General features: G+C 61.7%; 2 protein-coding genes across 2 annotated transcripts in view; one reads left to right on the forward strand and one right to left on the reverse strand.

The window, feature by feature from the left end:
- Positions 1 to 9,438: 9,438 nt before the first annotated feature.
- Positions 9,439 to 11,809, forward strand: FZD9 (frizzled class receptor 9). Its single transcript, XM_026110916.2, has one exon. It carries the CDS (start codon positions 9,546 to 9,548, stop codon positions 11,295 to 11,297), a length of 1,752 nt encoding a protein of 583 aa, XP_025966701.2. The 5' UTR covers positions 9,439 to 9,545; the 3' UTR covers positions 11,298 to 11,809.
- Positions 11,810 to 18,956: 7,147 nt separating this feature from the next.
- BAZ1B (bromodomain adjacent to zinc finger domain 1B) overlaps positions 18,957 to 22,288 on the reverse strand; it is a 55,451-nt gene continuing 52,119 nt past the window's right edge. Inside the window, exons 18-19 of the mRNA XM_026110915.2 lie at positions 21,418 to 21,521; positions 18,957 to 20,783 (exon numbers count right to left, since the gene is read on the reverse strand). Of these exons, the coding sequence (XP_025966700.2) occupies positions 20,417 to 20,783; positions 21,418 to 21,521 (471 nt within the window). The 3' untranslated portion in view covers positions 18,957 to 20,416. The remainder of the gene's footprint in view (positions 20,784 to 21,417; positions 21,522 to 22,288) is intronic.

Consider the following 22,288-nt stretch of genomic DNA (forward strand, 5'->3'; position numbering starts at 1 on the left):
GAGGGCAAAGCGACCCACGCACGCACGGAGGGCAGGGAGCTGCAAGCCGTGCCAGCCGCAGGAGCAGGCTGGGGACATGGGAAGAGCAAGCTTCCCAATGGGAAGATGACCATGATGGCACTGGCCTTGGCGACAACAGGTCTGGCAGCAGCTGGCCAGGACAGGTAGATGCTTCCACACTTTCCCAACTGTTGGGAGGTTTCTACTCTGGCTGAGCAGAGGTGCTTCTGGCCAGGCTTCATGCCATGGGAGCTGCCCTGGCGCTACACTGGGTGCTCACTGGGGCCCTGGGGACTCGAGCCACCTCATGGACTGGATTTGCTTGGGTGCCACTTGGAGAGACATGAAACCTCGGTGCAGACCTGGGGTAGCATCCTGTTAAAGAGGGTGACAGGCGGGTGCTTGCTGCAGCCTGGCTGGGACAGAGGAGTCCCCGAGCGCTGGTGGCGTGTGGCTGTTTGGTGGCTTTGCCATGGTGGGTGACCCGGCCTGGCTTAGGCAGCCAGTGCAGCATCTGCTGTCCTCGGCTCTGTGAAGAGCTCGGCCGGAGGACAGAGCCAGCACGGGCATCCTGATGGCACCAGGATCGGTTGGTGGGAGCTGCGGAAGCAAGGATGGTCTTGGGGACCAGCGGAAGGGAGGGACACCTCGGATGGCCTGGACTGCTGCTTGGGCAGGGGGGAATGGGCAGCACCCCAGCACAGGGGAGCCTGGCCATGGGGCTGGGAGGCAGTGGGGCAGGGTTATCCCAGCCCCATGGCCGGGGTGCTCCCATGGTGGACCGAGCAGGCGTTGGCGTGCCGTGGCCTGGCGTGCTCCCCGGTGCCCTGCTCTGCCCCGCAGCACGGAGCGGTGGCGGGGGCCGCAGGGCTCGGCCCCAACCCATGTCCTGCCAGGCTCCAGGCTGCTCTGTGGTTCTCCTCTTCTTCTCTGTATTGTATTTATTTATTTATACGGAGAATGTAATAAAACTCCAGCAGGAAACGGAGGCGATTCCCTGCCATTCCCCGCAAGCTGGCCCGGGGACGGGATGAACAAGGAGGTGCTTTGTGCAGCGGAGGCCTGCCTGCCAGCGCCGGGTTGCGTGCGGGGCCGAGGGGCCCAGAGCTGGGCGAAGAAAGAGCCGTGTGTGTGCACGCACCGGGGCCGGTGCCGGCACGGGGGCGTGGGGAGCATGTGGCGTCCCAGTGCCGCGGCGCTGGGAGCTGGGGCATCCCAGAGGCTGCAGCTTCATGTTGGCAAAACGGCCATGTCCGAGCACCGGCACAGGTAGCGGGGCTGGGAATGAAAGGGCTTCTGTGCTAGCTTGGGCTGTCATCGGGGGAGTGTGCCAGTGCCACAGAGCAAACTGCAAACGCAGCGCTCCTCCTCTGCCCTGTCTCAGGCGAGCGGGAAGTGTGGGGAGGGCTGAAGGTCAGCTGGGGGGCAGGCATTCTCCCCTGTTTTTCTTCCCAAGGCTCAGCCAGCCAGGAGGGAGCTCCAGGCTTTCCCTGTCTCAGCGAGGCAGTGACTGTGAGCTGCTGCTGTTGCCATCAGTAGGGTTCAGAGTGAACACCAGCTGATGAGGCCTACCTCTGTCCTGTCCTCCCCCAAGCAGCCAAGCACAGGGACTGCTGAGGTGTGTGGAGCGGGCTTGGGGCTGGTCAGGGCTTGGTCTGGCTTTCCCCACAATGGAGACTAGATAAGGTTGAGGTTCCCAGGGCCGGAGATGCGGGTCCCAGGCCTGCTGTGAAGGCTACAAGCAGCCAGTCAGGCTGCCGGCATGGCCCAGTGTTATCAGCAGCACTCGCCAGCTAAAAATACTGTGTCCAGGAAAGGGAGCAGGGGGAGATGGCGGGGGAACTGCGTAACGCCCGGACCGCACAGACGTATGCCATCCCCGCACAGACGTATGCCATCCCCGCACAGACGTATGCCATCCTCCCGGGGCCCCCAGGAGCCCAGGGCTGTGCCCAGCGCCACGTGCCAGCTGCTTTACAGCCGTGGGGGGCAATGACTGTGCTAACGGGGGCTTCAGGCCCCGGGGAACCTGTTGCCAGGGAAATGGGCCGGTCAGAAGTAGGGCTGTTTGCCTCGCTGCCGTCCCGTCGTGCTCTGGAAGGAGGTTGCTGCTGACGGCACGGCCTGCCCTCCTCAGCAAGGCACGGCGGAGCTGGGGAGCCGTCTCTGGTGGGGATAAATCTCGTCCCTCCATCCCTATTCCCTCCTGGGGACAAGAGCGGGATGTGCACGCCACCCCTTGAGGGAGACATCAGCGCGGGGCCAAGGACGCCTGGATCTGCAGCCATGGGTTGCTCGGAGACGGAGGAGATGAGGAGGGAACAGCTCCACGCTGTGTTCCCCATCCTGCAGGGCCCTGTCCCCACAGCAGGCACTCCTGTACGGCTGTGCGATGCCCGAACCCCGCTGCGTCCCTTGGTGGGACGAGGCCAGCGGGGCAGCGTGACCATGGCCACGAGGTTGGGATCATTTGCACCAAAATCGGGGCCAAGCCTTGGGGCCGCGCAGCCTTGGTGGCACGTGCCGAGGCTGGAGGGCAGCACCGGGTGCCCTTTTCTGCACGTTTTGCCAACAACAGATCTTGGAGTTGCCAAGAGAATGGCCTTGACACCCTCCAAGTCCCATGGACAGTGCCAGCCCGTGGGGACACTGGCGTCACCCAACAGCTGGGGGTGGCCAGGGCACCCAACAGAAGGTGTGGAGGTGCCGGGAGGTGCCGGTGGCTGTGCAGTCGCCCAGGACCCCCGTCGCAGCGGTCCCCAGCCGGCGTGTGCGGCCGCAGGAGCAGCCTGCACAGAGGCCCCATTCACCGCCCCGCGGGCTGCCCGCGCCTCCCGCCAGCGCTCCAGCAGCACCTTTTATTGCCCGGAGCCGCACAATCGCCCTTTCAGGCAGGGGAATGCAAACACGGAGCCGGCGGGGAACAGCCGACCGCATTTTCCAGCCGGGGAGGGAGCGGAGGCTCCTCTCGCAAGGTGTGGGCGCGCAGGACGGCCAGCGCGGGCGGACACGTGGGGCACGGCCGCAGGCACCCTCGCCTTGTCCGCCCCGGCCAGCCTGCTCCGTCTCGGGTTTAGGAAAAAGCACTGGTTTGCCTGGGATCGCTCGGTGCCCGGAGACGTTTATAAGGGAATGGTGCCTTTTGATCTTCTCGACTGCAGCTCTTGCAGCTGCTAGGATTACCAAAACCACACGGCAAAGGGAAAGGGGGGGGGAAAACCCCAATCCTCCAGGCAGTGTCTTTGCAAAACCCCCCCCAGCGCAGCGTTACGGAGAAGCCAACGCTGCTGCCCAAGACCAGGCAGGTTGTGTCCAGCGTGGGCCAAGTTCATGCTGGCTGATCGGGCAGGGACGGCCTCCTGCTCGCCGCAGCATCTGCCACGCTACGGGCAGCACTTCGGGCCGAGGAGCACACGTGGGCAGAGGCATTTGGAAAGATGCCTCCTTCCCTAGGATGGGGGATCAGGTCAGTCCCTGACCCTCAGCTGGGAAGACATGGACTGGGGGGGTCCGTAGCTCCTCAGGGATCCCACCTACCATGCCCGCTGCCCACACACCGGTTCTGCCGTGCCCGCGATGCCCTTCCTGAAATGGGTTGCCTGCCCGGTGACACGCGGTTCAAACAGTCCCGTGGAGCCATAAAAATAGCTGCAGCTTAGGTGTATGATTAGTGTGGCTGTTAATTCCCCCCGCTGGGGTTCTCGTTGAGTTGCTATAATTAATGCCTGAGTCAGGGAAGAAACGGCTTTTCTCTTCCGCTCGCCCTGGCTGCCAGCTGGGGTTGAGGCAGGGCCAGCGCTGCGACGGCCCCTCCGGCTAGCCCATCTCCTCCTGCCGGTGTCAGGTTCCTCCGCCCGTTTGTTTGGTGTCTGTCCCCGAAAATCCTCCTCTTCCCACGGCACGCAGCTGCACGCCCACGGCAGGGAGCCCAGCGCTGAGCTGGGCCTGGTCATGGTGGCCACCAGGGCACAGAGCCCTTAGCTTGCCCCACGGCATGTCCCGGTCAAGGGCACGTGCATCGCGTGGGAGCGCGCTTGGTGGGTGGGAAGGGTTTTGGCCTGAGGAGCATTCATGGCCATCAACACTGGTGCATGGGAGGGGACATGGGCATGAGCATGCCAGGCCCTGGTGGGCCCAGGGGCAGATGCCTGGGAGATGTCTCCTGCGGGAGGCAAGTGGCTACTCTTTGGGGCATGCTGGTGCCAGGCGCAGCTGGCCGGGCTGGGTGTCCCCCCACTGCGGTCACGCACGATACCTGCTATGGCAGGCGGCCTGGGAGGAGATGGTCCCAGGATGGACCCCTCCACCTGCTCGCCTGCCCATCCGGCCCTGGTGCCGGCATCCCTTTGAAACCGACCCAGCTGGCCTTTCGCGCCAGCTATTCCTGTGAAATTCTTCGGGAAGGAAAATTATCTCCCCAGATTCCTGCTGGGCTCTGCCTTTGCCCTCCCTCTGGGACTGGCATGGTGTGTCCCTCTGAGCCGAGGGTCAGTCCTGGGCATGGCCGGTGGCTGTCCTTGCTCTTCGGGCTTTATCTCTCTGCCACGGCCCCGGTCTGGGAACCTGGCACTGGGCAGAGCCAGGATTGCTGAAGGTCCACAGCCTTGTCTTGGCAGAGCAGACCCCACCGGGGAAGGCAGGGGCTGCATGGAGCCAGCATGTGGTCCCTCATCTCCCTGCACCACGGTCCCACCTGCCCCTTGCCCAGACACGATGGTACGGCACCCATGGCTCCCTCTCCAGCTCCATCCCCCCCATGCCAGCAGAAGCTGGCTCCATCGCTGGTGCCAAGGGGAGTCTCCCAGACCCTGTGACCCCAGGGAGGATCCATGCTGGGTGGGGGCATCTCGCAGCTTCTCTTTGCACCCAGGCAGCAGCGGGAGGGCTTTTTCTCAACCCATGGCCTTCCTGCTCTCCTTCCCCCCCTCTCCTTGCCGAGGATCTCGCACAGGTTTGCAAGCACTGTTGACGGGAAGAAAGGAAATGGGGCAAAGCTGCTGCCAGGAACCACAGGCTCCCAGGCTCCTGTGATACGGCCTCGCGCTCATCTGGCTCCACCGGCCTGGATGCTTCCCGGGCAGGTTTTCTGTGCAGCCTCTGTGATTTCTTTATTCGAGCTATTGATATTGGATTCCTAGCCCAGGGACACTTCCAAAGCCATAAATCTGCTGTGTTGCTCTACCTGGTGTTCTTGTTTTCACTGCAAGGCTTCCAGACCTGCTGGAGATCTCGGCTTCTGTGCATGGCTGTGCCGCCGGCTGTCCCAGCCGCAGCGGACATGGTGCTCCCAGCCGCGCTGTCCCCTCCTCGGCCGCCGCAGCAGGCCACTGCACCGCCCTGAGCGGGAGCCATGCTGTGGGGCAGTGCTGCAGAGCTGTGCCATGCAACACTGTGCCAGTACAACCGGCAGGTAGGTTGCTCACCACGGGGCACAGCGGGTTGCTGTTGACCAACATCACACCGGGAGAGGAAGACTTGGCCAAGGGCTTCGATGCCGGCAGCACTCCCTGCTACCCACCCGTCCCCAAGCACATCAGGCCTGGACTGAGCGGCCACCACCACGGATGGGACAAGGCTGTGGCTCTGGGAAGGGCTCCTTGGGTCCTCTGTTGTCCCCACTGGTGGTCCCCAACCCTTTAGGCCCATTGGGCAGGATGTGGACACCCCACGAAGTGTCAAAGAGGGGTCAAGGAGGGTGTTGGGGGTGGGAAGGAGTCCCCCAGGATGCCACCCCATGGCGCAGGGTGGAGGTGAGGGAGGGCTGCTCCTCTGCGCTAGAAGGAGCCCCTTGACTCTGAAAATCCACGTGTTGCTCTTGGCTGGCTTGCGGCACCTCCTGCCAAGACCAACAGTTTTACATATTAAAGCAAAATTAAATTAAAAGACATTTATTTGTGCATTTGCCTCCCGTTAACCCTTCGTGGCTCCAGCAGTGGGCTCTGGGGCTGTGGGGGCAACCACTGGAGCCAGCTCATGGCTCCCAGTCACACCAGGGCAAGCCGGGACAGTGGGGCACAGCCGAGGCCTCCATCTCCGCGGCTGGGCGCCGGCGGGTGAGAGGCACAGCGCTGTGACGGGGCCATTCCCCGGGCACCCCGAGCTGGGGGAGCCGGGAGGGCGCTGCGAGGCTGGCGTGCTCAGGCGGAGGGGAGGCCAGGCGGGCAGCAAGCGGGGGCTGCCTGAATTTTCCCTTGGTGCAGCCCTGCTGGATAAATACACGGGAGAAGCCAACATCAACGGAACGGGAGGCCGGCTCGGGCAGGATAAAAGCATCTTTGAGAGCTGCGAGTTGGGGCAGAAGTGGTGGGTGCTGGGTGCCAGCTGCTCCTTCTTCTCTCTCGCCCACGCTGAAGCCCCACTGCCCATGGGGCTGAGCACCACGGCACAGAGGAGGTGCTGGCACTGTGAGATCCCTCCCAGCTTCTGCCCATGGGCTCCGTTGCACCCGTTGCCCACCCAGAGCCTTTGCTGTGTGGTTGGAGCTCTTTTCTGAGACATTCGGGTGTTTCTGGGTTATACTTCCAAGCTTTTCTCAGCAAACATGTCTCCAAAAAGAAAATTCCAATTCACTTTGGTCCCGGGATGCCAGGTGCTGGGCTTTAGGGTGGCGAGCTGCCCCTGGAGTGGTGGCAATGGCAGCCCTCGCCCCACGCAAGACGCACAGCCTGGTGACAGGGCCCCATCCTGGAGCGGGATGGATGGGAGGATGGCGTGAGGGATTAAGGACAGGTCTCAGCACCCCAGTGCACAGATGCCACCCCTATCCCAGCTGTGGCTGAGGCACCCTGGCAGCACGGCTGCATCCGTGGGGACTTGCGGATGGTGGCAGAGGGCTGGGGTGGGGGGGGGGGTTGTTTGTGGATACCCTGAGGACATGATGGTTCCATGCGGGGATGGGAGTGGAGATGTTCATCCCAAAGTCTGTCCCCGAAGCAGCTCTGGTCACCCTGCTCTGCCCCAGCGATGGCTGCATTTCGGAGGCAGGCGGGGTGTGCGTGCCCTTGAACTCAGGGCAAGGTTGTCACTCACTGCCTGTGAGCGAGATGTGTTGGTCTTCAGCACCGAGGGGACAGAGAAGCAAGGGCAAAGCTGCTGCAGCGCGGCAAGAAACTCCACCAGCCTGGAACCCTGGGGAGCCCACCCTGGGCAGGGCTGTGGCCCGGAGAAGCATGGTGAACGTGGCACGCAGCCAGAGGAGCTGTCGGGGCGGTTAGATGAGCATGAACCACAAGAACATCCACTCTTTGGTGTGCCCCCAGCACGGCTCGCCTCACCTAGGGCTCAGATTCCCCCAAACCTGGTCGCTGTCGCATGTCACCTGGGTGCGTGGGAAGGCGGTTTCTGGGAGCATCCCGCGTTGGCGGCTGGCCGGGACAAAGCCCCTGTGACCGAGTACCCCAAATAGCACTTTTCCCTAAGCGTTATCTCCCGTGGCACCAGAGCCAGGCGAGCAGGCAGCCTGCGATACAAGGAAATTCCAGCGCGACTGCTTATCTTGTACGCTGTTATAATAACTGATAAGCAGCTCCCATGGAATTTCCTTATATCACAGAATTGGGTATGTTTAAATAATATATGGCTTGAGTGTCTGTATGGGGCTGGCGATTAGGAGCCGTGTTGACAGCCTGTTATGTTGTTACTAAATAAATAACAGGGCTCAGGCCGGCCTGCAGGAATGCTTGGGAACAGCGCTGCACCCACACCTAAAGGCGCCGGCCGTGGGCCCCGACGGCGCCCTACGCGGGGTGCTGTGGCCGCACAGCCCGGCCCTGTCCCTGGCAAGGTGTCCCGGGCACCGCGTCCCGGTTCCCCTGGCTGCGCTGGCCCCGCGTGCCCTGTCGGCCGGCCCCTGCCCCGGGACAAGGCCTTGCGCTCCCGGAGGGGCACGGGGGAGGCCTGGTCCCCAGGCCCGCCACCCCCTCGATGGCTGCTCCGCCTGCACCCACCCCAAATGTGCGCCGGGCATGGAGCATCCTGCTGTGGTGTCTTGTGGGGGGAAAACACAGGAACCCCCCCCCCCCGCCCAGGTGCTGTGGGTCACCCAGCCACCTGCGCCACACGCGTAACGCTGCCCCGAAGCGCCCCGCCAGCGCGCCCCACTGAAGGAGCTGCTGCCGCTGCCCCGCGCTGCTTCCCACCCGCCATTTCGACCAGGGTTTGGGGCCGCAGGGCTGACCCCACGGGCCGGGCCCAGGGGCGGCGGTGTGGCCCTCTCCGAGGGGCCCCGAGCCCCGGCAGCAGCGCGGGGGCCTGCGTGTGTGGGGCTGGGCTGGGAGGGGGGCGTGGGGGGTGTGGGTGTGGGGCTGTGAGTGGGGGGGGGTGGTACATAGGGGTGTTGGGGTGAGGGGTGTGAGAGAGGGGGTGCCTGGGTGTGTGTGTGGCGGGGGGGGATGTCTGAGGGGACATGTGTGCATGGGGGGGTGTTGGTGTGTGCCCCCACATTTGTGTGTGAGTGGCGTTGGGGCAGTGCGTGTGTGTGTGTATGGGTGTGGGGGGGGTGCCTGTGTGCACCCCCCGCCCATGTGAGTGTGCGAGAGGCCATGGGTGTGTGTGCGTGCGTGTGTGTGTGTGTGAAGGGTATGGGAGTCCTCGTGTGAGAGTTGTGTACATGTGCCTCCACACCTGTGTGTGAGCGGCGTGTGTGTGTGTGTGAAGAGGGGCTCTGTGTGTGTATGTGCATGTGAGGGAGGCTCTGTGTGTGTGTGTATGTGTGTATCTCTGTGTGAAGGAGGGCTCTGTGTGTGTGCATGCACACGTGTGTGTGAGCATGTGCGCACGTGTGTGTGTGTGTGTGTGTGCGCACACGGAGGGCTCTGTGTGTGTGTGTGTGTGTGTGTGTGTGTGTGTGTCAAGAGGGGCTCTGTGTGCGCATGGGTGTGTATGTGCACCTGACGGAGGCTCTGTGTGTGTGTGTGCAGGTGTGAGTGTGTGAAGAGGGGCTCTGTGTGTGCGTGTGCGTGCGTGTGCGAGCACATGCATGCGTGTGTGTGTGTGTATGTATGTGCGTGTGTGTGCACGTGTCTCTGTGTGTGCGTGTGCGTGTGTGTGTGTGTGCGTCTGTGCGTGTGTGTGTGTGTGTGTGCGTGTGTGTGCATGTGCGTGTGTGCGTGTGCGTGTGTGTGTGCATGTGCTGCGTGTGTCTGTGTGTGCGTGTGTGTGTGCATGTGCTGCGTGCCCCCAGCGCGGCACCGCCCCGCCCGGCCCGGCGCTGGGCCCGCCCGCGGCCCGCCCCGGGGGTGTCGCCGGGCGCCGACTGCGGCGGCGGCGGCGGCGGCCGGCGCTGTGCCGCTGCCCGCGCTCCGCGGCGCCGCGCTCCGCTCCGCCGGGCTCGGGCTCGCATGGCGCGCGGCGCGGCGCGGCGCGGCCGGGCCGCCGGCGGGGGGAGCCGCCGCGGCGCCGCGCCGCCGCAGCCAGCGCCCGCCCCGGGGGCGGCGGGGCGGCCCTAGGCGCGGGCGGCGGCGGGGCGGGCGGGCCCCGCCATGGCGGCGCTGTAGCCGCGCCGAGCGGAGCCGAGCGGCGCCGAGGCGGGCGGCGGGGCGCCGGCCATGGCCGCGCTGCGCCTGCGGCTCGCCCTCTCGCTGCTGTGGCAGCTGGCGGCGGCGGGCCGCGGCCTGGAGATCGGCGCCTACGACGCGGAGCGCGGCCGGGCGGCGCGCTGCCAGCCCATCGACATCCCCATGTGCCAGGGCATCGGCTACAACCTCACCCGCATGCCCAACTTCATGGGCCACGAGAACCAGCGCGAGGCCGCCCTCAAGCTGCACGAGTTCGCCCCGCTGGTGGAGTACGGCTGCCACGTCCACCTGCGCTTCTTCCTCTGCTCCCTCTACGCGCCCATGTGCACCGACCAGGTGAGCACCAGCATCCACGCCTGCCGCCCCATGTGCGAGCAGGCCCGCCACAAGTGCGTCCCCATCATGGAGCAGTTCAACTTCGGCTGGCCGGAGTCGCTCGACTGCGGCAAGCTGCCCACCAAGAACGACCCCAACGCTCTGTGCATGGAGGCCCCCGAGAACGCCTCGGCCGGCGAGCCCCACAAGGGCCAGGGCATGCTGCCCGTGGCGCCCCGGCCCTGGCCGGCGGGCGCCGCCGAGGGTCGGGGACCCAACGGCCTGGGGGCCTGCGACAACCCCGAGAAGTTCCAGTACGTGGAGAAGAGCCTCTCCTGTGCACCCAAGTGCTCCCCCGGGGTGGACGTCTACTGGTCCCGGGAAGACAAAGACTTTGCCTTCATCTGGATGGCCGTGTGGTCGACCCTGTGCTTCGTCTCCACCGCCTTCACGGTGCTCACCTTCCTGCTCGACCCGCATCGCTTCCAGTACCCGGAGAGACCCATCATTTTCCTCTCCATGTGCTACAACGTTTACTCTGTGGCCTTCATCATCCGCTCGGTGGCAGGGGCCGAGAACATCGCCTGTGACCGGGAGAACGGGGAGTTGTATATCATCCAGGAGGGGCTGGAGAGCACGGGCTGCACCATCGTGTTCCTCATCCTCTACTACTTTGGCATGGCCAGCTCGCTCTGGTGGGTTATCCTGACTCTCACTTGGTTCCTAGCTGCTGGGAAGAAGTGGGGACATGAGGCTATTGAAGCCCACAGCAGCTACTTCCACATGGCCGCCTGGGGCATCCCAGCCATGAAGACCATTGTCATCCTCACCATGAGGAAGGTGGCAGGGGACGAGCTCACGGGGCTGTGCTATGTGGGGAGCATGGATGTCAGCGCCCTGACTGGCTTCGTCCTCATCCCGCTCTCCTGCTACCTGGTCATCGGCACCTCCTTCATCCTTACGGGCTTCGTTGCCCTCTTCCACATCCGGAAGATCATGAAGACGGGAGGCACCAATACAGAGAAGCTGGAGAAGCTGATGGTGAAGATCGGGGTCTTCTCTATTCTCTACACTGTCCCGGCCACCTGTGTCATCGTCTGCTACTTCTACGAGCGGCTGAACATGGATTACTGGAACCTCAGGGCCCTGGAGCGTGGCTGCGTGCCCCTGCCTGGCAGGCGCGCCGCCAACTGCTCCTTGGAGGCCTCGGTGCCCACGGTGGCTGTCTTTATGCTAAAGATTTTCATGTCCCTGGTGGTGGGTATCACCAGCGGAGTGTGGGTCTGGAGCTCCAAGACGCTGCAGACCTGGCAGAGCCTGTGCAACAGAAAGCTGGGCATGAGGACTAGGGGGAAGCCGTGCAGCGGGGTCACCTGCAGCGGAGTGCACTGTCACTACAAAGCCCCCACGGTCATGCTGCATATGACCAAAACAGACCCTTATCTGGACAACCCGACGCACGTCTAGAGCGGGGTCTGCCTCTCCCTGGGGACGACGCGCCGGGAGAGCAAGTGTGACGGGTAAGGGACTAGGAGAGCGTGGCGAGAGCCTCCCGGGACTGGGGAGCGGCCCCAGCGAGCGGGGGCTGCTCTGGAGCGGGGCTGGCCCGCGGCGGGGGGCTGCCGCGAGGCGCGGGGAAGGGGCGCGAGCGGAGAGCGACCGGCAGGAGGGTGAACGCACACTGGTTTGGGGGTTACGAGCCCCGCGGGGCCCGGAGGGAGCTCCCCCGGCACCGCTCGACCCTGACAAGTAGCTGCTTTTTCCTAGAGATTGTTTTGTTGTTGTTGCTGTTGCCAAATTCAGTGACTGTCCTCCTGCTTTCTTTTGGGGGTTGGTGGGGGGGGATGGAGGGGCAGGAAGGGGAATAATCCAGTACGTGTTTATTTAATTCTGTAATTTATTTTAGATTTTTTTTTTTTAATCATTAGCTGCAAGGAATGGAAAAAAAAACCCAATAAACCCTGGATGTGTTATTTCAACTGAGGCTCGTGCTGTTTGGAGGAGTCGGAGAGCAGCCGCGCAGGTGCCCCCCCAGCTCAGAGGGTGCTGCACCGGGGTGGGGGGGAGCGAGGCAGATGGGTTTGGGACGGTGCCGGCTGCGCAGGGCAGCAGTAAGGGGCTCGTCCCAGTTCGGGGTGCTTTCGTGCCGGTGCAGGACGTGGAGGGGGCCAGGCGAGCGTGTCCCCTCTGCCGGGTGTCAGGGCTCGGCCCCGTCAGCTCCGTGGCTCCGTGGTTTTGGCGCCCGGCTCACCCCCCCGCCGGCCGCGGGAGGCAGGTTTTCGTGCCGAGCGTCCAGCTAACGAATAATCTTTTCCACTCCGCTCTCCGTAGGTGATTTGTGGCGGTCCCTCGTGTCGCTGGCGCCTCGGTGCCCCCCGCCGCGCGAGGGGGGAGCTCGGCGCTTGGACACGGAGCGGGGAGCGAGCGGGACGGTGCCAGCGGGGCCGTGGCCAGGCAGGGCGGTGTCCGGGGAGCCCGCCGCAGGCCGGGAACTGGGATGATGGGCTGAGCGGTGCTGGACCTTGCCGGAGGGAGAGAGGGCTCAGCTCTCGGCTTTGATGTCTCCAAACAGAGGCCCGAGGTGCGGGTAATGGAAACTTTTGGGCAGCTTTATTTATCCCCCGCTCCGGTTACAATCCCATCTCGCCTTCCCCATTGTCCGCAGGGAAACTCAAGCCTCGGCTGGTGCTTCCCGGGGGCTGGCAGGGAGGGAGCCGGCGCTGGCCTCGCCGTGGGCCGACGGTGCGGCGTGTGGCCCCCCCGGGGGCTCCCGCGCGCCCTGGGGCTGCCGCTGCACCCAGCGAGCACAGCGCTGCCTGCCCGCTCCGGGGGCTCTCCCGGTGCCCTTGCCCGGCTGCTCTGCGGCGACTTTGGTGACACTGGCCACTGCCCCGAATCGTAGCCAAGAAACCGGGGTGTGGGAAAAGCTTGTCTCCGCGTTGCTCCAGGTCTGCTTCGCTCTTTTGTCTGGTCTTCCCTTGGGAGCTCTCTGTAACGGGCTTCCCGGTGCTGGGGGGCAGGACGGGCCCCGGGGTGGGCCGGGGGCTGTGGCCAGGCCCCCGCAGGCAAGGGCAAGGCCCGCCTGGGTCCCAGGGCTGCCGGCGGGCTCTGGGGCCTGGCTTTGTGGCTCTGTCTGGAGCTGCGGCCTTGGCACAGAGGGGTCCAAACTGATGGGGTCGGTGGCCTACAGCACCAGAGCAGGCATGGCGGACAACATCCGGGCGTGCCCGTCACCTAATTGCCTGTCAATTAGCCAGCACAGGCTGGGGTGGTGCTGGGCCTCCCGTCCCTCCCCCCGGGAAGGGGCAGGGGAGTAACGAGCCACCGAGAGACCCTCGTTACACCACCTGCGTTAGCAGCCTCCATCAGTCCCCACCGGGCAGAGCTGCTGTTGGCACCAGCCGCTGGTGAAGGCCTCCCGGAGCAGAGACCAGGTGGCTGTGGGCGCAGAGTGACCACAACCTCCTTTTGGGGCTGCGGGGACGGGCGCCGGAGGCATGGCACGGCTCAGGGCTCGCTTGGGTGGCCGGCCGTGTCCCCTCCAAACACAGAGCCCCTGGGCCTGGGGTGGTGCCCTCCACCCCAACCATGGTCCCCCCCAAGTGCAGAGCAGGGCCTGCCTGTCCCATGTCACCCTGTGGCTGCTGCTGCTGCCTTGCCCGCGGGAAAGCCAAGGGCTCGGTTTGGCCAGGCCAGGTTTTCATGCACCTTCAGCTTCCACCTGGCCTTGTCTCCTTCAACCGGTCGCTTGGGCCGCGTGAGCTGGCCCAGTTTGAAGGGGAAGGTCCAGCTGGCCCCCTGCTCCCTCAGCCACCAGCTTCTGGGCATCCTCAAGCACATGGGCAGCCGCCGGGCCAGGCCCACGGGCATCCTGATCTGTCCATCCCCGCTCACTAGCCGTCCTGTAGCCTTGCGGCTCACAACCGCGGGGCTGGAAGAGGCGGCGAGAGAGCTGCTGGACCTTCCCCAGCTGGGCCGACGGAGCTGAGAGCACCCCGGGGCCGTGGCTCCTGCTGGTGTCCTGGGCCGGGCGAGTGCCACGGGCCCCGTGGCGTGGTGCGGATCGCCGGCTGCCACCCCCGGCCACCCATGACCCGGGTGCCACCGGGGACGCGGCAGGCAGGAAGGGCCGGGGGAGCGAGGCGGCGGCAGGGGAAGGGTTAAGCTGCCTTGCGCCGGCTGCTGAGCTGAGCGCGGCTTTGTGCACCAGCTCCGCTCTGCTGTGATTGATGTTGCAAGGGCCTTTAATCCACCCGCCCCATCCGCCCCCCGCCGCTGCCCTCGGGGGTGCTGGGACACCGGGAGAAGTCAAGCGACTGATCTGAGAAAACATCCGCATCCCATGGGAGGCCGCGCGGTCGAAGCGAGCGGGAGCTGCACTCTGCCAAGAGCCGCTCACGCCACGCTTAACCCGGCTGCCGCCCGCCGGGGCCCCGCGCTCGAGGGCCCAGCAATGGGAGGCCGTGGACGCGCGTGGCCAGACGTCCGAGCCCGCGAGCCCTGCTCCGCCGGCCAGGAGGGGACACCTGCATGGGCGCGCGTTGGCACGTGAGCCCAGGTGGCCCTTGGATGGCCGGTGGGGACAGCAAGGTGAGGACAGCAAGGCGAGCGTACTGGGGCAGGCACGGGGGACGGTGCATCCGACACGCCAGCGATGCTGCTCCGGATGCTAGGCCGGTCCCCATGTGCAGGATGCGACCTGGTGGCCTTTGCCAAAAGCCGATGTGCTCACAGTGTCCTCTGCAGAGGGGACAAATGGTGCTGGGCGTTTACCTTGCCCTGGCGGGGTGTATGGCAGGGTATCAGCACCCTCTGGCCCCTTGGGCCACTGCCCAGGGCCTGCAGGTGGGCACCCAGCTCCCTGTCCCCGTGACCAAGAGTGGTGGGTGTCACCTGGCCAGTGGCTCCCGTAGCCAGCGCCACCCTCCCGCCAAGCAGCGCCCGCTTGCCCAATGTACCCCCCGTCTCCCCGTGCCATGGGTGATATCTGGGTGCTGCCTGAGCGTGGCTCTGCTCAAGGGCCAGCGCTGGTGACGCCGGGGGACCGGCCAGGTTGCGTGGCCACGTGGCTGCACCCTCGTTGGCTGAGCCGAGCGTGTGGGTCCCCCTGCTCCGGGGCTGGGAGGGGAGGTAGGGAGCCCCTCGTGGGCTCCTCCTGGCCTGCCCCGGGGAGGTTTATTTGGGCAGATAAAAGGGGCACGACCTGGGGCAGGAGAGTCAATACTGGCTCCGGGGACAAGCTCCAAAGTTCAGTGCGTGGGGCCGGGTTGTCCCGGGGAGCTCTGCGTGGCACAGGGCAGGGGGACACGCGGCGGAGGGCACCTTGTAATCATGTTTATAATGCCCCAATACCCCTCTGGAGCACTGCCCACGGGTCGGGGGCCTGTGTACCGGCCTTTTTACGGGTTCCCCGCGTGGCTGGCTCCCACCTCTGCCAGGCAGGGCCCAGACCGCACAGCGCTGCTGACACGGGAGGGACGGGCCACCACTGGGGCCAGCCCAGCAGCAAGGAGAGCAGAGGCTGTGCTGGGCCCTGTGACCTGGCCACCTTGTGTCCCGCAGGCCCTGCCAGGCCCCCCCCCCCCGCCCAAGGCTGCTCGGGGCCTGGTATGGGGGAGCCTTGTGGGGCTAAGCCCCGAGGCAACTCGGTGCACCTTCCGCCTCCCTCCACCCCCTAGAATGAAGGTGATGCTGGGGGAGCCCGGGACGGAGATGGCACCAGCCCGTTGTCCTGGCTCCCCCGGGCGGCTGGTGGAGTTGACCTGCCCTCGAGCAACCCCTGCACAGGCCAAGCAACTTGCTGCCTCTCAAGCAGTCACCCAGATAAGCAGGTCCCGCCGGGCCCCAGCTATCGGGCAGCGTTTGGGGCCTGCTGGCGTCCTACCACCTCGCGCTATCAGCCCGGCAGCCCCGCTGGCTCCGCTGGAGGAAGCCAGCTCTCCCGGCCCTGCCGTGCCGGGCCGTGAAGGGCCCGGAGGGGCTTGGGGCAGCCAGCCCCGCTGTGAGCACAGAGCGTCCCGGCAGAGCCGGCCCCGGACCGGGGGTGCCCCTCTGTCCTGCCCTGTGCCGAGGGCACCTCCTGGCCCAGCATCGCAGCAGCTTTCAGCACCTCATGGGCCGCTCCGGTGGCACGGCCCCTCTCAAAGTGCCACCAGGTTCTGCCACATCCGTGCCCCTGTTGCCCGGCTCACGCTGGGGAGGGCCAGCCGTTCCCTGCTACGCTCACACCACCGAGCTTGTCCCAGACCCAGCACAACGTCTCCCCTCCATCCTAATTGGAGCAATCCTCAAAAACGCAGCCAAAATCCAGCAGCCGAGAGCACCAGCCCGGCCGCTGCAGCACAGACTGTGCACCAGCGCACACAGCCGCTGCTAAGCCCCTGGCTGGGCCGAGCAGCCCTCCCGCAGGGTCTGCCCCAGCTTGCCCTCACCAAGGCTAGCAGACGTACCCTGCCCGGGCAGGATTTGGGCCCGGTGACCCAGAAGCCTGTTTTTAAAGGGCCACCAGGCCAGCTGAGCAGGACTCCACGCAGCCATGTTGCTGCCGAGGTGGCCTTCCCGGGTGGTCACAGCCTCTGCAGACACCCATCACCAGTGCAATAAAAACAGCAACAAGGAGGCCGGAAAGAAGACCACAGAGGCTGAATGTGGGCTGCTGCCGGGGTACGAGCTGATTCGGGATGCCCCGAGGCCTTGGTCCAGCTGGCTCCGTGCGGAAGACAAGCCTCGCACTCCAGCCATTCACTCACGCACTGCGCTGGAGACGTTACTTCCCTCGCTGGAAAGATCCCTCCAGGTTTTCAGCAGCAGAAGGAAATCTGTTCTGCTCTGGGAATGTGCTAAAAATCCCAAGTCACCAAGAACATTAATTGGTTGATGTTAATCATTAAGCCGTGAAGAAGCCAAAGGGGGGGACCCAGCCACAGAAGCAGTGGTTGCTGGTGGCTGGTCCTGGCAGCTTTGTTGTCCTCCTCCTCAGGTCAGGTCAGAGGGCCAGAAAATAGAGGTGCGCCCAGCATGGGTTTGTCACATCAGCCCCACCAAAGTGGCAAGTGCAGCTGGATCCCACTATGACCCGCCGGCCCGCAGTGCCAACAGTCTGGGCTCTCAAGCAGCAAGGCCACTGCTGCCAGCCAGCCCCGCGCACTCGCCTGCGAGAAGTGGGGTGGCTATTTATAGCCCTTGCACAGGACACCAATGCCATGCAGGGGCTGCTATAAAAAGCAAGTCTCAGAAAAGGTCTCGGAGCAGATGCTGGTGTGAGGTCTCCAAGCTGAAGGCTGGAAACATCCCAGCTTGAGTCACGCTCTGATTCACCCAGGTCCTGTTGCATGCCCAGCAAGCAAAAACTCAGTTGTGGCTAGGGGATGAGGCTGCTCTGGGAGGAGGAGTGTTTGTCCATGGTGTTTCAGGGGCTGTGACACCATCACAGACCCAGCACCATGCATACCAGGCATCCCGGGAGACCAAGCCCAGCGAACACCCTGGGACCATCCTCCCACCTTGCAAGCAGTTAAGCTTTGCCCTGTTACACAGAGATTTTCATCACAGGATGCAAATGCAGTCAGAGACTGGTAAGAACTGCTAGACCCACAGGAACAGATGCACCTTGGGTCAGCTCCAGGAGTGCTGCCCAGCTCGGTTTCTGTGCAAGAACTATAAAGATACTTGGGAAAGTATCACAGTCCTGGCACTGTTAAAAACGCAGACATTAAACTTTGGCCAATACACTAGTTCCATCAGTGACTGGTTGCACATCACTATCGGTCTGTCCCTCCCAAATCGGTGCTGCCTTGGCCTGGCTTTGGGGCTCGGTACATTAGTGTCCCTGTTACACTGTTAGAGACCAGCACAGTCTGGGAGTTGTGCTCTTGGGAGACACAGCGCGACCAGTCCTCGCTGCTCTCTGAACTGAAGCAAACAAGTCTGCGATTGCAAAATACACATTGACAAAACTAGGGAGGAAGTTTTGATGGTCATCCAGCCAAGTGGCACTGAGGTGAAAGAGCAAAGACATTTCAACTGCCCCCATCGCTCCTTCATATTCCCTTCAGGAGAGCAACCCAGAGCACCACCCTGCAGTCGAGAAGTGGTGCATGTTGTGGCAGGAGCAGGGCAAGTGTCACGCTGGCAGTCCAAGGGAGGCAAGGGATCAAGAAGGGTGACCAGCTCAAGGGTTGCTCCCTCATGCTGGTCAACCTCCACTGTCCAGGGGCAGGAAGAGCAGAGCCCCTTTGTCTCTGGGGAAGACGATGGCCAGGGCCAAGCTTGGAGCATGGAACACGCACGTCCATGTCAGCAGCCACCTTCTACCCAACAAGGCTTAGGAGAGGTGTTGGGTGAAAGCAGCCCTGCTGCGGAGCCGATTACAGCAGTGTAATGCAGCGGCCCACGCAGTGAGCAGCCACACTACCTGGCACCACGAGCAGCACGCCCCAGGGGCTGGTATAACCAACCCTGAGCAAAGCTTGGCTTAAAGAGTGTTCTTCACAGAGCTGCAAGATGCCTGAACCCAGACTCACCGTTCCTCTGATGCCTTGCTTTGTGGCCCCGTTCTCCCTCAAGAAATCAGGCAGTGACATCCCTGACACAGGCTCGGAGGAAGGGAGAGCCCTGCAAGTGGCAAGGTGTCCCAGCCAGTCCTGCACAAAGAGAGAGCACCGCAAAGGATCTGCTGTAAGCTGATTTTACAAACACAAGTACATAATGTTTATTTTTCAGTTTTCCAATTTATTACAAGTACAGCCCTTAGCAGAAACCCCCTCCCCCCACAAATGACATTTATTTTTAAAAAATGTACAGTTCCAAAGGTTTCACCATGTAGGACCTGCAGAAAATGTTCTATATTAATGGGACAAAACAAAGCCTCTGAAGGGGACGTGCGAAATACAAATGTCAGTGCTATTCTGTGGGGCAGGGAGTTGGGGCTGGGGAGAGAAGAGGGAAGTGGCTGGAAAACTGAAATAGTCTTTTCAGCCAATAACAGTCCAGAACTGAAACAGATGCCTGGAATCGTTAAATAATTAAAAAGTCCATGAAACCAGGTTGCAATTTAATTGATTTTTTTTTTTAATTCGAAAATCACAGGAGCTGCAACAGCGGTTTTTTTATTTTCTGTTTTTAAAAAAAAAAAAAATTGGATGGAACAGCCTTGTTATCCTTTTGTTCCAAATTAAAGATCTATATAATAATAAAAAGTTCAAACCCTGATTGTATGATCAAAACGTGTCATGACAGAGAGGGAGAAGTGATTAAAAAACATCTTTTCTTCGAGAAAAGTCAGTATCTTGAGCGGCAGAACCCACGGCTGGGGTCACGACAGAGCAGCTTCATACTCTTCCCAGCAAGACTGGGCTTCCCTGCTGGCTGGCCGGTGTGAGATGGTCCTTGCTGTGCTGAAGGAGGGCGAGGGAGGTGAGTTAGGGAAGGTATTACTATAAAAGGAGATAAGAGCATGGCTAGAGAGGGACTGGGAGACCCCCATCACCAAGTCTCCCTGTGTAACTCCAGCTACTGAGAGGAAAATGAGTGTTTGAGAGGGGGAAAATATAAAGCAAACACGATTTCATATAAACTGTACATGTGCCAAAGCAAGACAATGGTATCTTACAGATGTTCTTTATACAGGATCACTGCTAGAAACAAGCCACTTTTAATAACTAGAAAATTAATTTAAAAAGTTACACAGAGCATGTTTCTGCCACTCCCTTTGCCCTGGACTTCCCTACAGGGCGTGCAGAAAACCATGCCTTCAATATGCCTCTGGCACTCGGTTCATCCACTCAAAGGGCTACATGATCGTGTGCTGTTAAAGGTGAGCAGGAAAACCAACTGTCTGCTCTTTGCCATGTACAAGTGAAGTGCTGAACTCAGAAGAAGTCTCTCTTCAGAGCACAACCTCCAGAGATCGCTCCCCCAGAAGAGAGAGCGAGGAAAAAAGCAAGAGCACCTTGAAGCCAATTGTATTATGATGCTGGTGAAAGCTTTATCTCCATAAATGTAAGTGCTTGCTCGCCCTATGCAGCCCTTCATTGGGGGCTCAAAATTAACACCATATAAATATATACATACAAGAACTAGCAGCCCATTGGCCTGATCGCACCCAGTCCTTCTGTGAAGCAATATGATCCCTCCCCATGCCAGCTCAAGGCTGGTTTCACATCACAGGCAGCAGACAGCAGAGGTCCCACCATGCTCCAGCGCTGGTTGTTCACAGGGAGGGGAGGAAGCGGCTCGTTCCGAGGAAGCCAACGGTGCCCAAACGGGAGTAGGCATCATGCTCCCTGCCCAGCCAGGCTTTGGCCAGGCCTTCCCCTCGCCCTCCCACCTTCCCCTCCTAGCAGGACAGTCTCATAAGAGCTTTGTCTACTTTGCAGGAAGCAGCAAGTCATCTCTGCTCACTCAGTGAATGTCCAAATACTTCAGGAAATTGCAGAAAAATTAGAACTAGGATGGGCCAAAGGAAAGGCTGGATTAATAGAGAAGTGCCTGCTGCTTCCTAACTCCCTCCAGACAGCCCATCCTGCTGCCCAGCAGCACCAGAAGACCTGCTCCAGCTCTGACTCTCCCCCTAACCTCCCCATCTCTCATTTCTTCCTCTTCCGCCCCCGGGAATGTTCAAGGGACTCTGGCTCACTGTCCCCTTCCTGTTCCTCCAGTCCCTGGCACGTGGCAGAGAGCTTCCTGCGTTTCCTCCGTGCATATGTGTGGCCAGGCAGATGTTTGTGCACCATGTCGATCAAACACTGTTCTGTCTTCTCCAGGCAGGACAGTACGTGACTCCCGTTCTGGTTGTAGCGCTCAGCATTGGAGAACACCTGTTTGATGTCAGAGAGGAACTCTTGCACCGAGCGGTAGTTGCCACAAGAACACTTGCTCTGCATAGTCTGGAAGTCCATAGGGTTGCTGATGACCTCAAAGTAATCTTCAGCTTCCTCCGTGGTCACTGGCTCCCTGCCGAAGGAAGGGCCACAAAGATAGGAGGAAAATGACCGTCAGGCCCTGCCAACTACACAGTTCAGAGCTGTAGAGAAGTGTGAATCACCCCCCCCCACCCCCTTTGCACAAGCAGTAGCCCTAGCCTGCACATCCCAGCAGTGCTGTAATAAAATCAAGTATCCTGACAATGCCTAAGATGGGTTAAGCCCAGAGGTGGCCAGCAGCACCGATGGCAGGAAGGCCACCAGCCTGTCCTTCTGCTCAGAAAGCTGGCATGAGCACAGGGACCGGCACCGGCAGGTCAGAGCTATGTTCTTTCAGTCATGCAGCTTGGGGAGCATTCTGCACACCCTGAGGGCTGCAGAAAGCACTGATCCCATCCTCCCCTCTTCAGCCCATGGCCCACCACCCTTGCTGTTACGCTACCTCAAAAGAGCCCCGCTTCCTAAGCTCAGCAGAGAACTGAGAGCGTGGTGGTTTCTACTGGAGCAGATTTGCTCCCTTCCTTCCCTTCTGTAACTTGCTTTTGAAGCCCAGGTCTCTCAGCCAGTAAGTGGATCCAGCGGGCCCACAGCATGGCCAGCCCACCTCCACACACAGCCTGGGGACAGCCCAGCACACACAGAGAAGGAGGTTGATCTGCCCTCACCTGAAGGGCCAGCTAAAGCGATACTTGATCAATTTGCTGAGGATTTCCTCACATTTCTGCAATTCCAGGCTTTGGCGACGTGCCGTCTTCTTCGTTTGAAGGACCTGGCCACACAAAGGAGGGATGCTGTTAAAAGGAGGGGAATCACTATAGGGCTTAGTGTTCAGCAAACAGTTCCTAGGCCAAAGAAGCTGGTTCCTAGCAGTTTTCTTTTTCAATCCTCTCACTTACAAGCTAGTGTCTCAAGGGGTGGGGAGAAGTAGTACTGCTGCAAAAACAAAGTTTAAGTCTTTCAAACGCAGCCCTCCCTCCCAGTAATCAAGGGCAAACTGCCGCGGGACCTTTGATGGTAACAGCCAAGGCATGCTGCGGCAGCTTGAGTTACAGAATGGGAACCCCATTCAGAAGCTCTGACGGGAATAGTTTACATGCAGCCTGTCTTTTCTCCGGGGGCAGCAAGCTTTTTCAAGATAGGTTCAAAGGCAACATGGTCAAAACAAGCAGCCAAAGAATAAATGACAGCAAATGGAGTGTGTAAATTCCCTCTCCCTTCTCTGAGCCCCTGGCGGACAGCACGCGAGAGGCAGAGGGAGAAAGCACTTGTGCTGCCGTATCAACAGGCCCACTGCAGAGACTACCACGCCTTTTTAAACACCAAACAGCTGCTGATGCCTTGAGTGCTGCTGTCCTGGAGAAATACAAAAGCAGAACACAAGGTCAGCCACTTGCCTAGGGATCTGCCCAGGGTCAGCCCCCACTAGGGGGGCATCCATCCCAGCTCTGACCACACAGCTTGAGAGGCATCGCTGCTTGTGATACGTCAGATGACAGGAAGACTCCACAACACAGGGCACTACTGAGCCAGCTCTGT

This window comes from Dromaius novaehollandiae, chromosome 19 (assembly GCF_036370855.1).
Source record: "Dromaius novaehollandiae isolate bDroNov1 chromosome 19, bDroNov1.hap1, whole genome shotgun sequence".
Classification (NCBI taxonomy): Eukaryota; Metazoa; Chordata; class Aves; order Casuariiformes; family Dromaiidae; genus Dromaius; species Dromaius novaehollandiae.

Excerpts from the sequence above, each read along its gene's own strand:
- FZD9 (XM_026110916.2), top strand. The coding sequence starts at position 9,546 with ATGGCCGCGCTGCGCCTGCGGCTCGCCCTCTCGCTGCTGTGGCAGCTG.